The sequence below is a fragment of the Eimeria tenella genome, genomic scaffold, assembly GCF_000499545.2.
Source record: "Eimeria tenella Houghton genomic scaffold, Eth_scaff61, whole genome shotgun sequence".
NCBI classification, from domain to species: Eukaryota; Apicomplexa; class Conoidasida; order Eucoccidiorida; family Eimeriidae; genus Eimeria; species Eimeria tenella.
Window position 1 is genome coordinate 108,056 of NW_013543425.1, and position 16,191 is coordinate 124,246.

At 48.9% G+C, this 16,191-nt stretch overlaps 2 protein-coding genes across 2 annotated transcripts; one reads left to right on the top strand and one right to left on the bottom strand.

Moving 5' to 3' along the window:
- Window positions 1-347: 347 nt before the first annotated feature.
- ETH_00018515 (Glucose-6-phosphate isomerase, related) lies at window positions 348-6,501 on the bottom strand (the record flags this gene model as incomplete). Its single annotated transcript, XM_013377741.1, has 10 exons — window positions 348-697; window positions 813-864; window positions 1,174-1,308; window positions 1,706-1,792; window positions 2,017-2,108; window positions 2,666-2,838; window positions 4,749-4,887; window positions 5,659-5,845; window positions 6,049-6,128; window positions 6,375-6,501. 10 exons carry the CDS (start codon window positions 6,499-6,501, stop codon window positions 348-350), a joined length of 1,422 nt encoding a protein of 473 aa, XP_013233195.1.
- Window positions 6,502-12,514: 6,013 nt separating this feature from the next.
- On the top strand, window positions 12,515-15,544 carry ETH_00018520 (uncharacterized protein; the record flags this gene model as incomplete). The annotated part of the gene is made up of 1 exon (XM_013377742.1): window positions 12,515-15,544. One exon carries the CDS (start codon window positions 12,515-12,517, stop codon window positions 15,542-15,544), a length of 3,030 nt encoding a protein of 1,009 aa, XP_013233196.1.
- Window positions 15,545-16,191: the final 647 nt, after the last annotated feature.

The window sequence follows — 16,191 nt, forward strand, 5'->3', positions numbered from 1 at the left end:
TAGGGTTTAGGGTTTAGGGTTTAGCAGGTACCTCCAACGTGATAGGGTTTTGGTTCTTCTGGAAGCCGATGAACTCCGCAGGCACCACGCGGCCCTGGTGCAGCAACTGGTAAAAGCTATGCACACATCCCAAACCCTAAACTCTAAACCCTAAACCCTAAATCCTAGGGGCAAGCTCTCCCTTCACTCTCTGCCCGGTCGACACAACAGTCAGCAGCAGCAGCAACATGAGCAGCAGCAGCAAGATAAGAAGCAGCAGCAGCCTCTGCAAGAGTAGCAACACCAGCCAGAGCAGCAGCAGCAGCACGGGCTTTAGCAGCAGCAGCATCGGCCCCAGCAGCAGCAGCCTAAGCAGCAGCAGCAGCCGGAAGAGCAGCACCCGCAGCCTGAGCAGCAGATGCAGCAGCAACCTGAGCAAGAGCAACCTTAGCAGCAGCAGCAGCGGCCCGACCAGCAGCAGCAGCAGCAGCGGACTCAACAGCAGCAGCAACAGCAGCAGCAGACTGAACAGCAACAGAAGCAGCAGTGGACTGAACAGCAGCAGCAGCAGCAGAGGACTGAACAGCAGCAGAAGCAGCAGCAGCAGCAGCAGCAACAGCAGCAGCAGACCTGTGTTGACCATTGGTCCCTGGTTCTCCGAAGTAAATCTCTCCCGCCTCATATTCCAATTTGTTGCCCTCAAGGTCCACGCCTTTGCCTGGGGCCCCAAAACAAGAAAAGCATTTGCTGTAAACCCTAAACCCTAAACCCTAAACCCTGAGACTCTGAATAGGGGTTTAGGGTTTGGGGCCAATCGGTGGTTTAGGGTTTACCGTTGCTCTCCATCGTGAGCTGCTGAATGTGGGCAGCAAATCTGTGCATCGCCTGCAACAAAAAACCAACGAAATTAGGGTTTAGGGTTTAGGGTTTAGCTTCTAGAGCTTAGGAGGCTGTTGCCCTAGGAGGGTTTAGGGTTTAAGGAGCCCCTACAGCAACAGCAACACCAACAGCAGCGGCCGCAGCAGCAGCATTGCAGAAGCAGCAGCACTGCAGCAGCAGCAGCATTGCAGAAGCAGCAGCACTGCAGCAGCAGCAGCACTGCAGCAGCAGCAGCATTGCAGCAGTAGCAGCATTGCTGCAGCAGCATTGCAGCAGCAGCAGCATTGCAGCATTGCAGCAGCAGCAGCAGCAGACCTGGGAGTAAGGCAGCACTGCGACGCAGTTGAGTCCCAAAACTGAAGAGTTGAAGACTGAGCAAAGGCCCATCAGCATTGGGAGGTTTTCGGACACTGGGGCCGTCAAGAAGTGCTGGTCCATTGCATGGCAGCCCTGCGCGCAAACCCTAAACCCTAAATCCTAAACCCTAAACCCTAAACCCCAAACCCTAGGACCCGAGGGCTGGGCAGCAGAAAGCAACCCTGAGCCTTGAAACTGCAACGCTGAGCTCCGAAGCGCCGAAGCTGCAGTAGAACTGCTGGCGCTGGCCATTCACAAGTAAAACCCTAGACCCTAAACCCTAAACCCTAAACCCTAAACCCGCTGGAACGCCTCCACCACTAGGGTTTAGGATATATTAGAGTTTAGGCTTTAGACCCTCGGGCACGCAGGGTTTCGCAGCCCAGGCCGAATAAGGGCTCCTGAGGTTTAGGGATTAGGGTTTGCTAGGGTTTGGGGTTTTGTAGGGTTTAGGGTTTAGAGTTTGCTAGGGTTTAGGGTTTCAGCGAACCTTCAGGAACTCCTCAACAACGTCATAGCCATAATGAATGGCCAGAGGCAAAACCCCTACAGCTGAAGTCACCGAGAAACGCCCGCCCTGAACACAAACTCCAAACCCTAAACCCTAAACCCTAAACCCTAAACCCTTACTCGAGCGGATATGGCCCGGGATGCCGCAAATCAGCATTCAAATCCTCGCGGCCTACAGCCTTCGCGGAGTCTGGATTTTTACATTCACTCCTAAAACTAAACCCTAAACCCTAAACCCTAAACCCTAGACCTTGAACCGTAAAACCTAAACCCTAAACCCTAAACCCTTACAACCCAGTCCCAGAAGCCGAAGACTCTGTCGTCTTGAATGCCAAACTTGGCTGTGAGCTCCAGGTTGGTGCTGACGGCGCAAAGATGCAGGCCTGCACACCCGCCCACAAACCCTAAACCCTAAACCCTAAACCCTAAACCCTTTTCGCGCGAACGGCTTCGCCTATATACCTTTGCAAGAAAGCATTTAGAGTGCCCGAAAATAACGAAAAACGAAAAGGATTTCAAAAATAAAAAGAATAAAATGAAACAAAGGTGAAAAAACAAAAAGAATAAAATCCCAAGGGGAGAACGGAAAATGACAAAAAGGACAAGAGGAAATCCAGTAAGACAAAAAAGAAAAGAAAAAAAGGAAACAGGAAAGATAAAATGAGAAATAAAAAAAAAGCGAGAAATAAAAAAAGAAGAAACAAGAGAAGACAGCTTTGATAAAATGAATGGAAATTATCTCTGCGTGGTCCCGCCCCAGCTGCTGCTGCTGCTGCTGCTACTACTACTGCTGCTGCAGCTGCTGCAGCTGCTGCTGCTGTTGCTGCTGCAGCCCGCGTCAGCCCTGCCGCTGCCGCCTCCGGTCCCCCGCCCCTGCCGCCTCCGCCTCTGCTGCTGCTGCTGCTGCTGCTGCTGTTGCTGCTGCTGCTGCTGCGCTCACCAATTTGGTCCTCGCGGCCAATGCCCTGTAGCAGCCAGTGCTTCAGAGACCGGGCATTCAGAATTGTCTCCGCAGTTGTGAAAGTTTTGCTGATGATCAAAACAAGAGTCTCCTCTGGAGACAGTCCCTCCACGCTGCGGGCCACGTCTGTGGGGTCCACGTTCGCCAGAAACCTGCAGCAGCAGCAGCAGCAGCAGCAGCAGCAGCAGCAGCGGCGGCGGGGAAGCTGGTGGGAAAGAACGGGAGAAAAGGAGGGCAAAGGTGTAAGAAGAAGCAAAGAGACAAAGGGTATTAAGTCAGAGGCAAAGGGAAACTAAAAGATAAGATCAAAGGAGGCACTAGAGTTTAGGGTTTAGGGTTTGCTGCTAGGGCCACAAGCCATGGCCCACAAGCCGGAGCTGCTGCCTATTTGCACTATTCACTATTCTGATTGCCCAAGAGGTAAAATGAAAGAAATGAATTATTATAATTGACAAGTGACTATTGCCGCCTCTGAGGTGTATCGACAACAGAAAGAAACAAAACCTTGAATGCTTTTCAAAAAACTTTTTGAATTTTCTTGAACGCAGGAAAGTGGAGCCGATTAGGGTGAATTAATGGGTCAATTAATCAATAAACTATCTTGTTTATTAATTTATTTATTTGTTTGTTTATTTATTTCATTGTCTTTATTTTTTCAATTAATTCACCAATTCATCAGACAGTCCGTTAGCGCCAGACACAGACTCAGCCAGCGCATGCAGCTCTCTAGGCTACCAGGAAACAAACAAAACAAATGAGATCAGAAAAGGAAAAGGAAAAGAAGAGAAACAGGAGAAGGAAACGAAAAGGAAAAAGGCAAAAAGAAAATGCGGAAATTCAGCCAAAGACACAAAGGCGACGAAGCTCCAAAAAGAGCCAAATTGAAAAAGAAATAAAAGCAAATAAATAAATAAATAAATTACTTAATTAGTTAATTAAATTGCTAAATACTAGAGAGATTATTGAGCAAAAAGTAACAAAGCAAAAAGATGCAATTGTTTCTAATCGCATTTAATGCCTATTCAGAAAATTTGCTGAAATCGACATTTCCAGTATTTTGAAAGAGCAAGAAATAAAATTAATAATGATAATTGTTACAAAAAATAAAATTCATAACAATAATTATTATTAGTATATGCTGATATTGTTAAATCATAATGCAAAAATAAGGGCAATAATAGTTTAAATTATTGAAGTTTAAATTATTCGAAAATTTTGCATTTTCTTGAAATACTTGGAACTTCCTTGAAAGCGACTGAGAGAAACAAAGTAAGTGAATTCATTTTTTTAATGGCATTCTCCAAAAATAAATTTTTGGTAAAGAATTTAATCTGAAAATTTTATTTCATCCGAAATAATTTCAATTTCCGATTTTAACGGATAAGTTTCAACAAAGAAATTCAGATTTGGCTTCAAATCTATTTCCATTTCCAAGAATTCAAATTATTTTTAATTGAAATGTTTCAATGAGTTATATTTATTTTATTTAATTTGGAAGAAGTTTAAAACGTTTTCGACGAAAAAGAAGAAAAGCCGGAAAAACGACGCAAAGGCAAACGGTGGATTGAAACAAAAGCCCGAAGAAAGAAATAAACAAATTAAAAACAAATAAATATGAAAGAACTTCGAAATATATAATTCAAATATGTCAAAAACAAATAAATATTAAAAGAAATACATAAATTACGGAGAAATAAAAAAGAAATCGAGAACAAAGACAAAACGATAACAACCCGTCAGCGAGATGGCCCAGTCGCACTAAACCCTAAACCCTAAACCCTAAACCCTAGCTTCAAAAACAACCCTAAACTCTAAACTCTCGCACCGAGACAAAACTCTGAACCCTAGCTTCAAGGCGAAGCCCTGAACCCCAAGCCCTGGCTCTACACAAAACCCCTAAACGCTAAACCCTAGCTTCGAGACCAAACCCTAAACGCTAAACCCTCGCGTCGGCTCTGCTTATGAAGATCTGTGGCTCCTTCGAGGATCCTGTGAAGTCCCCACGGGGCCGCCGAGACTGGGGTTTAGGGTTTAGGGTTTAGGGTTTGGAGCCTCGGCGCACCTTATTTGTCTTCCTTTTGATTCTTCTTTTTTCAAAACCCTCAAACTCTCCACCACAAATTCAGTCCCCAAATAACTTCCCCCAATCCCCACGCAAATCAGGTTCTTCAAAACCGCCCCGGTGGCACCCCGCAGCTCCCCTGAGCGCAAACCCTAAACCCTAAACCCTAAACCCTAAACCCTAAATCCTTAATCCCAAGTCCCCAAACCTAAACCCTGAACCCTCGGCAATCAGCCGGAAGCCCTCAAGGCGCAATAAAAAAGCAAAGATAGGCAACGGCGACGCTCACACCGCAGACACCCTGAACCCTAAACCCTAAACCCTAAACCCTAAACCCCAATCCGTGAATGACCGTTGAAGCTTCAGTACTTGTGGGAGCCAGAGGTCTAATTCCTCTGATCCGACACTAGGGTTTAGGGTCTAGGGTTTTGTCTTCAGGATTAGGGTTTAGGGTTTTAGGGTTCTAGGCTTTGACGCCGAATACTTAAGAGATTTGAGGGTTTACGACTTATTCTAACTCTAAACCCTAAACCCTAAGGCTACAGTCGAAAGTTCAGTGGTTAAGTGCAAGTTAGGGTTTAGGGCGTAGGGTTTAGCATCGAGCCAATCGCAAAAGGACTCTACCGAGCGGCAGATGCACTACAGGGTTTAGGGCTTAGGGTTTAAAGTTTACCGCCTCGTATTTAGTCAAAGATATCCTCGAAACTAGGGTTTAGGGTTTAGGGTTTAGGGTTTACCGGTGCGAATGTTCTTGAAAAAGTCCCGGGAGCTATTGTTTAGGGTTAGGGTTTAGCGTTTAGGGCTTACCGGTGTGGACTTTGTTGGAGAAGTCTTCGCCGTTTAGAGCTTAGGTTAGGGTTTAGGATTTAGGGCTTAGGTTAGGGTTTAGGGTTTAGGGTTTAGGGTTTACCGGAGCGGATTTTGTTGGAGAAATCCTTGATTCTGCGGAGGACACTGTGGACTTCTTCAATTATATTATTTCCTTCGAGAAGAATTTTATTTTCTTTTGGAGCTCTTAAAGCAACATGAAGAACTCTGCGTTGTTCTGTGGAGTTTATTTTATCTCCCTGAAACATCGCCTTCACCTTCGCCTCCACCTGCCCGCAAACCCTAAACCCTAAACCCTAAACCCTAGGCCCTACGCGCTGCGCCCTTGGCCTTGCCCTTGGCGCGAAAGAAGCAACCAGCACGCAGCTCCACTTAGCACGCTGCACGTTTCGCTGCAATGCGCCCAACAAGGGGTTTACTAAACCCCAAACCCTCGCTAGGGTTTAGCGTTTAGGGTTTAGAGGTCAGGCACCTGTCGCTCCTCCGCCAGCTTCATTAGGGCATCGAGGCCATTCTTGTCCAGCAGCTGGCGGCTGAAGTCCATGCAGGCGCCTGAGCGCACAGCCATAGTCTAAACCCTAAACCCTAAACCTTAAACCTTAAACCCTAAACCCTAAACCCTAAACCCTCGAGCCATTCAAGGAAGCTCCACACACTACACCTTCGCAACCCTGCAGCCTTTTCGAGTCCTCAACCCTTCGTCTTCTACAGCGCAAGTGTCTGGCCCAGAGCCTGACTGGCGTAGCGCTCAGGGTTTAGGTTCTAGGGTTTAGGGTTTAGGGTTTGAGCAAGAGATACCTCCGAACTCTCTGTACATGCGCTGGTTACGCTCATCGTCTTTGATTAATTCTCTCAAATTACAGTTTCTTTCTTTTTGGTGCTGCAGCTCCTTGAGGGCTTTGCAGGCGGCGAACTGAGAAGACATCTTGGAGCGCTAAACCCTAAACCCTAAACCCTAGGGGCTCGAAACGCAAAGGTGTGTGCCCGGTGGGCTGTTCAGAAAACCAAAAGGAGGTTTTGCAGCTAAAGAAACATGAGACACTTCCAAGTCCTTGTCGCGTGCTGCAGCCGCAGCAGCAGCAGCAGCAGCAGCAGCTGCTGCTGCTGCTGCTGCTGCTGTTTCTTGCATACATGCCTCGACTCCGGTGCACTTCGCGTTTTCCTCCTCAAGTCCTCTTTTAAAATAAATAACTAGTTAATCTAGTTTTAATATCTGATTTTAGGTTTAATTTTTAGTGGGTTGGCGCTGCACGGGCTTTGCTGCTGCTGCCGTGCCCCACTTAGTCCTTAAGCTTCTTGGTGAGACAGAATTGAAAACCCTTACTTAGGGCTAGGGGTTTGGGGTTTAGGACTTCAGCATAAGCGACCCCATCCTAGCTACAGATGGGCCTTCAAACCCTAGTCAGGAGTTCCCCTGAAATGAGCTCTCGCTACACGTGGTAGCCCTGGCTGCTAGTAGCAGGACGGAGGTCCCCGAACAAGGGTCTAGGGTTTAGGGTTTAGAGTTGGCCGCTAGCACCAGGGGCCCCCAGTGCAGCAGCAGGGGCTTCCGGAGGTCCTGGGCACCCGAAGGTCCTGGTTCCCAAGGGCTCCTCTGGGGGCCCCTGCGGGCACAATGTTGTGGTGCTGGCTGCAGGAGGCAATAGACCCTAGCGCTGAGCAAATCTTGGGCCCCAGCCCCGAGGCTCCACTGCGAGGCCCTGGGGTCCCCCGGGTTTCGGGGTTTTCCGAGCCTTGGGGGCCCCCCGGTCTTGGGGGCTCAGGACCTTGGGGGCCCCGGGGTCTTGGGGGCCCACGGCCTTGGGCCCCGGAGTCTTGGGGACGTAGGCCCGGTGGAGATCGGGGTCCCCACGAGGCGAGCCAGCAAAGAGATGTGGAAGTTGCTGCAGAACAGAAAGCTGCTCTCACGTTGCTGCAGAGCAGCAAGCTGCTCCCACAGCCCTGTAGCGCCCTTAGGGGCCTGGCAAAGGGCCTTGGGCGGAAAATGTTTCGCTGCTTTTTTGGTGGGGGCAAAACCAAAGCATTCCTTCCTAAGGGAAGGCCTCATCCTTAGGAGAAAACGCAGGCTGCGCAGCAGCACCAGCTGGGCCTAAATGCAGGGCGTCTCGCCGAGTTTCTGGCGGCTGTTGCAGCTGCAGCAGCAGATAGCTGCTGTTTCGGCGGCAGGGAAATCGCAAAGAAAAGCGGATTAACCCGAGAATGTGGCAGCACTTATCTGACCTGATGCTTTGGGCTGCACGTAGAAAGCGGTAATGGGTTCTGTTGCTTTTCTTGGGCTCTCATACCTAATTGCTGCACGGTGACTGGGAATCAGCTTTTGCTGCCTTCTCAAGACTTGTGTATTAGTCTGGCCAACGCAGGGCGCTGTACCGTGGCTAGCTAGCTTTGCGGCTGGGGTTAGATAAGGCCACTAGCCTCTTTTAGAGGAGTTTCTAGTGGCCTTCTCTTTGTTTTGCCGCTGCACTGGTCCCAGAAGCGACGCAGTCGCCAAATAAATACTCTTAGTGTGATGAACTGAAGGCCTCTCTCGCTGCGGAAGGCAAGGCTTTTCAAAATATTAACTAAAGAGAGGCAAAAACGGAAAACTGCGAAACACCGAAAAAGCCTCAGCCTCCGGCGGCAAATAGAAGAGCTTTTGCTGGGGCAGTAAATATTCAAACGGCTGCGGGGGAGGCTGCAGTACTTAAGCTTCAACTTCCTGCTGAGGCAAAAGCTCAGGCCCAAGAACCGCTACGGCAAAGTGCGCTGGACTCAGGCCTCTTCCTTTCAAAGCTGCAAAACGTGAGACTCGTGCTAGCTCTATCAAAGGGGAAATCGGCAGCATCTTATTGCTGTAAGACGAGCATGCACGCATGCCCATTCACGAACTAGCGGCGCTTCTAGGACTACGGATGGTGCATGAAAACATCTGCAAAAGGTTGGAATGAGAATCGCAAACAAAAATGTACTTTTCAGGTGCTCTCTAGCACTCGCGTACTTCAGTAGTGTGGGAGGGAACAAATAGAACTTCGCAATCGCAGTACACCACCACGAAAAGGAATTCCTGCCCTTTTTCTCACCAAACATTTGAAGTATTACACTCTATGAATTCTGCCTTGTGCGTCCTTAAATTCTTTTCTGGCGCATTAGCAAGCCTGGAAGTTTTATCTCTGCTTGCAATGTGCAGCAGGACCATGTTGCGCAGGAACGTCCCCCAGGTTGTAATATTGGCATCATAAGGATAAATTATAATCAGAATTGTTTCATTTCTACGAACCTGGCCATGGCAGCAGACTAGGCGTAGGGGACTCTGCAAGCAGGCCAGGGTCAGGGGCTGGCAGCATAACACAAATGCTTCGCTTTTTTTTCAGATTAATCACCCATTTTTACTATTTTCCTCATAATTCTAGACCCTAATTCATTAACCGCAGCGTGAGGGCAACACCATCGCTATTATGAATATTAGGTAGTCAATAAGTGCGTTTCCTCAGTCGCGGGGCTCCAATCACATCTGGGTGAACCGTCGTTCGATGCGCAGCAAAAAAGCCTGCATAATGCTGCCGTCTTCAAGAAGTATGGGAAACGTTGCGCCCTATTCCCCGGAGCCCCTATAACATTTCTTATCACAGCCATCGCGAAGTAGAGTTGGCTTCACGTGACGGACTGTCGTGTAGTGCCCAGGCACTACAGGTTGTGCAGGCACTACGACACGGCTTGCTGGTGACCTTAAGAAGGTAGCTAGCAGGTGGCATCTAACATGTTACGACGCTGAAAGGAGCGTCTTAGTGGCAACGAATTAAGGCAATTTATCGGCAAATTAGCATGTGTAAACTAGACGTGTCTGTGATTACCCGAAAATTGTGCCTGGCGATAACGCCGGCACCGGTGCGGGCCATCCCCCCACAGGGCCAAGAAAGCAAGAGCCCTGAGTACGGGGACTTTTAAGAAAAGTCGATTTGAGAACTTGAAAGATGACTGCTATTATCGATGATTTGTCATTTGTTTGATGAGAGATGAGTCGGCAGTAGAAGGGCTCTTCAAAGGGCACCCTATTCGTGGGCCAGGTAGCAGCGTGGTCGCAGCAGAAGGCGCTCTGCGCTACATGTCCCCTAGCAGGCCGGCATTGGCTATAGGTGCCAGCTGTGGGGGCGCCTCCTTATGCCCGTGCGGCCGCTCTGCCACGGTGGGCTTGGGAGTAGCATGACGATGATGGGCCGGCATCCCGTTGGGCATTTTGCTTACGGAGTTTGTAGACGTCTCCTGTTGTGTGGGGAAGATAACAGGCCCGTTGCGTAGGTGCATCCCTTACCGAGCTAAGCTCTCTGGGTGTGAATCATTTAGGTGAATATTGCATGTATTACTACTCCTAGTTCCGGAAAGGAAGAAATTAATATCCCGGAAGAGCCCCCAAATATAGTGTACGGCATTCTCTGGTGCAACGAAGCTACTGCCTGGGGCACAAATAGCGCGCCCTTCTGACAAATTCTCTACATCATTCGTCATAATAAGCAACCCGTCATCCTTCGAGTCTGTCAATCGAACATTTTTGAAAGTTTCCTATGATAATTCTTCCTTTCTTGACCCGGTTGGGGCAGTTCCCCGCACCGGCGCCAGCGCCATCGGCAGCCCCAATCTCAGGGTATGCACAGACAATTCAAGTTTACACATGCAATCTTGCTGATAAATTGCCCTACTTCGTTACTGGTAAGAAATTTCTGCGCTCGTTCTGCGTATTAGCCTTTTATAGGTCGCCAGATAGCTACCTTCTTAAGTTCACCAGCAAGCACCATTGTATTCCCTGCGCATTACATGTAGCCTACTGGTCTCCGAAACGAGGCCCGACGCAAGACGGCGTAACGTGCCATTAGGGTCTAACTGGCACTGTCGACAGCAATAGAAGCCCCACTTTTTGGATTTCGTTCAGGAGCCTTCCCATGCTTTACTAAGCTTTGCCCTTTTCCGAAAGAGCGTGCTGAAAACGTTTTGTTCATCGCAGCTAGAGCTCAGGTTGTTTGCTCATAGCATACACACAAAATCACCATGAAGCGCCAAGTGCGTGGTACTCAGCGGGAACTGAACGTGATGTACGGTAAAAACAATCACATTGGGACTGGAAAGCGGAAATCTAAGAACAAAGCCAGGTCAATTTTTGGGATTCGCAGACGTTGTCCTTTGCGCGCATCAGAGCAACAAGTTCTGATTGCAAATTCGCCTAGAGGAATTCAGAGAGGCAGCTGATGTTGCAACGGCATTCCTGGCAAACTGTGGAAACACTTGCGCACTATATTTGGGGGCTCTTCCGGGATATTAATTTCTTCCTTTCCGGAACTAGGAGTAGTAATACATGCAATATTCACCTAAATGATTCATACCCAGAGAGCTTAGCTCGGTAAGGGATGCACCTACGCAACGGGCCTGTTATCTTCCCCACACAACAGGAGACGTCTACAAACTCCGTAAGCAAAATTTTTCGTACGTCTCTGTTCCCGAATGGTTTTCCGGTCACCCCATTGGGCAAGCTTGATTTTATTGCTGGCCATAATACTTTTTGCGTTCGTCTTCCTACAACGCCTTTTGCTTTTGGCTCAGTTTTAGTCATCCAGCCCTCTCTAAGACTGTTGTCCTCACTCCGAATTCCCCGAAGTGGATAACCTTTATGAATGCAGCTGCTGCTGATATTCGGGTCCCAGGAGAATTTTGTAACCTCCTTGGCCCCTGGTTTTACTAGCTGGTAGCTCGATGTATATATATTGGTCTCAGCTGAAGCTGTGTTTTGAAAATATCTGTCTCATTCTTTCTAGTGCTGCCTGTGGCAGACGTACTGTGTGGAGCAAGTATTTGCGTGCTAGAGTACAGCATCACAGACTGGCAGAGATAGGGATGGTCCCGGAACTTTGTTGCAGAGCAACGACGTGGATGGCAACTGCATGCTGCTATTACATGAATCGTCGCAGTGCTGCAAGGCTCGCTAGGCAGCCGTATGCACTAGTGAAATGAGTACATACAAACATGCCAGACCTTTCTTGAGCTTATGTAGTCCGAGCTACCCATTCAACTGATGCTAAACTCATCCTACTTCAAGTAAATGCTTCAGTCGCATAAGCGAGACTTGGGAGCACGTCGGGGTCTGAGGTGGCTGGCAACACAGCATGCGTTGCAGAACACTAGCATCACTGCTCGCTTGGGAGGCATGAAACAGCATCTTGCAGTGCTTTGACAGCGCAACCGCTCAAAATTGGAAACAGTTTGTCGTGGAAGTTTGGTAGCTTGAGATACGAAGGATATAATCGCCACAGTTTATCAAAATCCGCAATAGAAGCTTCATCGAGGCGCGGGAGGGCGAAGCAGAGATAGCACGGGTGTTTACCAATAAATACGTTGCAACAAAAGGATTCCCACTGGTTTTATATTCGAAAACAAATATATAAGCATCCTGGTTTGGGCGCTAAACACTGCTGAGGATCGCTCAAATCGGTGAACAGGGCCACCACTGGGCTCCTTAAAGTCCGAGAAGGCTCACGGTGCTACAACCTTTCAACAGGGTGCACTAACTAAAACAAGTGAGAAGTCTTTGAAACCTTACTCTCAAGTTTTTTGCAAGACGCACAAAGACCTGTTTCGTCGTGACCATGCCGTCATGTACTTCTTCGCTGAGGGGGAGTCGACAGTATTGGTTCTGATAGAAAGCATGGCACTGAGGAGCTGATTTCAGTTACCGAAATTCCTTGCCTTCTGGGGAAGAAACAAGGACATTTGGACAAACAGCGTTGCACCTCGCTGCAAACGAACCCAATACGTTCATCTCCTGTCCTGTCTGAGTACTTTTCTCGCTAGTGACCAGCAAGAGAACAGTTCTCAGCGGCAGCCACAAATATTGCCAGTCTGCACTGGATGCACAAAAGTTAGCTGCCAGTTATTGAGTCCCACTTTCACTTGCATGAGGGACGAAACTTTGTCCAATGAACCTACAGCCGCGCGCGCAGCTCAGGCGTGATCTGCCGACTACTGGCGACACTCATCATGGTTCCTATGCAGATTTGCAGAGAAGGAGTGGCGATGGCATAGCTGGTGGAATCCGTTTCTTTCAACGCCCCTCCAAGAACAAACCGTTCCCACCATCTTGGGCTCTCAAACTCGGCGTAGTTTTCAGCTCGTTGGCGGTAGCGTACGTTCTGCTGCTTTGTTTTCGTTCTATAGAGGCTGGGCTTCAGCAGGTTTCATCTACTCGATCCCTTGCAGCTGGTGGATATGGATCATGTCGCTTAAGCTTCGTACCTGGGGATGAAGATGAAGATTACTGGGAGACGGGGGGTTGGACACAACGTTTGGTGCAGTCACTCACGCAGGAACAGCGAATATCACTGCCTCAACAGGCTTTGCAATATCAAGGGAATGTCGCACTACCGCGCGCCGAAGGGCACGTTGCCGGTGCAGTGGTACAGGGGACTTCTGGAAACGTTTCCCGCCGTGGCCCTTCCACAGGAAGTTTCGAGACGCATGACTTGCACTTGTGGGTGCGTTGGAACATGCCTTCAGACGACAGGAAATATCTTTTTCGCATTTTAAGGCAAATGTTAGATGTGACGAAAGTATGTGAGTCAATATTGCCAATCTTAACGCGCAAACAACGCCTGCAGTTGGCATTCCAGGTGGTGAGGTTAGTCGCCTTGGAATTAGGATCATTTTCATTGGTTAAAAGGGATGTAGAGCCTATGAGAGTAGCCGTAGGCGATTGTCTCATCCAGTTGGCGCTGCAGTCGCTTGAACGCAGTGGGGACGACAAAGGCAGTGAAGGCGATCGCAGTTTGCTTCGGGAACTGATTCGCTTGGTCAATGAGATAAAGCAGCCATGGTATGTGAAGCAGGAAAAGCCCCCTGATAAGTACAAAAAGAAGATGATAAGCATAATGGCAACTGCTGACGTGATATTGAAGAATTGCATGAGCGTTCTGCAGGGGCTACGGGTGTTTCACGAAGATTCGTCGCAAAAGAAGTTGCCTCCCGAAGTAGTAGTGCAGCAGCTAGAAGTTATAAAGGCGCTCTATCATGTTCACGCTAACTATGTTGCAAGGGACGGTTCACTTCGAGCACACATGCTGGAGTGTCAGAAACGTACACGCGTGTATGCACTTTTCCGTCACGAACACTACGAGCTGTCCAGAGGGAGGATTGTTCCAGTCAAAGAGTTATACCACCAGGTAGATGAGGCTGTTAGGGCCGCTGGGGGACTTCTACAGCCTGAACAAGCAAGCGCATGGGAGCATGAGCATGGCAGTGCTGGCGGCACAACAGAAGGGCAGACTGCAGAGAAAAATAGTGAACCTGAGCAGCTAAGTGAGCCGCCGAGTCATGAACCGACACAAGGAGCATTATCTCAAGCAATTAAATCTTCATTAGAGTCCAGAACTTTGGCGGCGAGTAGAGAAGTGGAGGCGGAGAGCTCGCTGCAAGATAAAGCTCCATCATCGTTGACTGGCTGGTTGCCTGAACAAGGTGCAAGTTCTGGGCCAGCTCTGAAGCCTCCCTCCACAAGCACGTCTGCCGGGAAGGATGTTGAGCAGTCATCATCGTTCGTTTTGACGAAATCTTCGCAGTCACCGGTTGTTCTTTCAGTGTCTCGATCGAAAGCAGCAGAACAGGGAGTTTTAGTTGGACGCCTAGATTCTTGCGGGTTGGATACTTTATCGCGAAAACCTACTTATCCATCAGCTACGCAGAATTCTGGATGCGCCAATCATGCCAGTTCATCAGGGCAATACAGTTTTGCCGAACACAGTTCTAGCTCGCATATGGTGCACTCTACTGCCGTCCATACGACGCGCGCAGCTGTGCCGTATGACTGTTTGGAGTCGCGTGTATCCATTAAGGAAAAAATTTACAACTGGATGCAGACACCTGCAGCTCTTGAAGAGAGGGATCGCAGGTGGTTTCAAACACCAGTAACTTCCACAGTAGAGGAATACACGAGGCAGCAGAGAACTGCACCCCTTGATCATACCTGGCTACAGGGAATTGCGCCTGTTCAACAAGAGGATTACAGTGTGCATGGCACCGCTGTACCTGTTCAGCAAGAAAAGTGGCGTTGGCTGCCGACACTTTCACGTGTTCAAGAACAGGATTACAGTGGTTTGCAGACAACTGCTCCTCTTCAAGTAAAGGACCACAATGGGTTGCAAACAACTGCAATAGCTAAACAAAGGGATTACGTGCGGGCGCAGACAACTGCACCTGCCCAAGAAGAGGATTACGCCTGGCAGCAGACAAGTGCGTTCTTTAAAGAGGACTACAGGTGGCAGCAGGCACCTGCACCTCTTCAAAAAGGGGATGACAAGCAGGCACAGAGAACTGCACCTCTTCCAAAAGAGGGTTACAAGGGGCTGCAGAGAATTGCACCTCCAGAAAGGGGAAAAGTGTTGCAACACACAGCTCCATGTCAGTTGGACGTTTGTAGAGGGCAGCAGACAACCGCACTTTTTGAGAAGCTGCAGCAGAGGTGGCTGCGGGCACCTGCGCCTCTTCAACAGTACAGGGGGTCGCAGACAACTGCACCTCCTCAAGAAGGGAATTGGCAGCAGAAAATTACACTTCCCGGAGAAGAGAAAAACAGGTGGCCGCAGACACGTGCATCTCTTCAGGACTATTTTTACGGCGGGTCGCAGCCACCTGTGGCTGAGAAAGAACAGGATAACAGGGGTCTGCCGACGCGTGCACATCTTCAAGAAAAGAATACCAGCGGGCTACAAGCAGGCACACCTTTTCTGGAAGGGGGTAACGGGCGGCCGCAAGCACCTGCACCTCTTCAAAGTGCGTTTTATAGTCTTTTCAGCGGTGGAGGTATACCTCCCTGGTCGCCTTTTTCACAGGCTCCAGCAGACTCTCTAAACCGAAGCGCCGCTAGAAACTCTGAGTGGTTTGTCACTGGGACCTTTGGCCAAGATGAGGCACGGGGTAGCCATCCGCGTAAGCATACTAAAAGTAGCCGCCAATGAAACATTGTTGCCCCAGCATATGACAAGACGACCTGAGGAGCTGTGAGTTGATACTGACTTGTTTTAAAGACGGTGCTAAAGGCGTCTGCCTGTACGACGGGTAAAATCGCATATTGAAACCACTGGTTGCGCTGTGGCCCACGTGGATACCAAAGGGCCGTAAGCCACCATATAGGCAACACTACATTCTTTACGGGCCTCACAGGCCTGATTCTCAATTTTTATGCTTTGATTGCGTTCTGTACCGCTGCATTTCAATCTTGTTCTGCTTGTGACTTGTGCAGCACCCTGGATGATGCGGGCTTACAACTGGTCTGCATTTTTCCGTTCAGGGAATTTTTTGGACCGCGCTGCGCGCAATATTGTTTCGTGTTGCGCATAGGGTTTCATACGTGATTGCCGTCTTCTGCCTTGATGTTAGTGTGCGTTGCAGTAGTCGAGCACGCCAAAGTACTATCGTTGGCACGTGCGCCATCCGTTCTAATGACATTTATGTTGCCGTTGTTCATGTTGATTTGTTCGACATTTTAAATGCTTCAGAAGGACATTTTTTTTCAGTTCTTGGTTTTCTTGCGTATGCTCGATGGATGCGCATACGAGACACAGCCTCACTTCCGTCTTTCAAGAAGTTTTTTAGAAACACAACT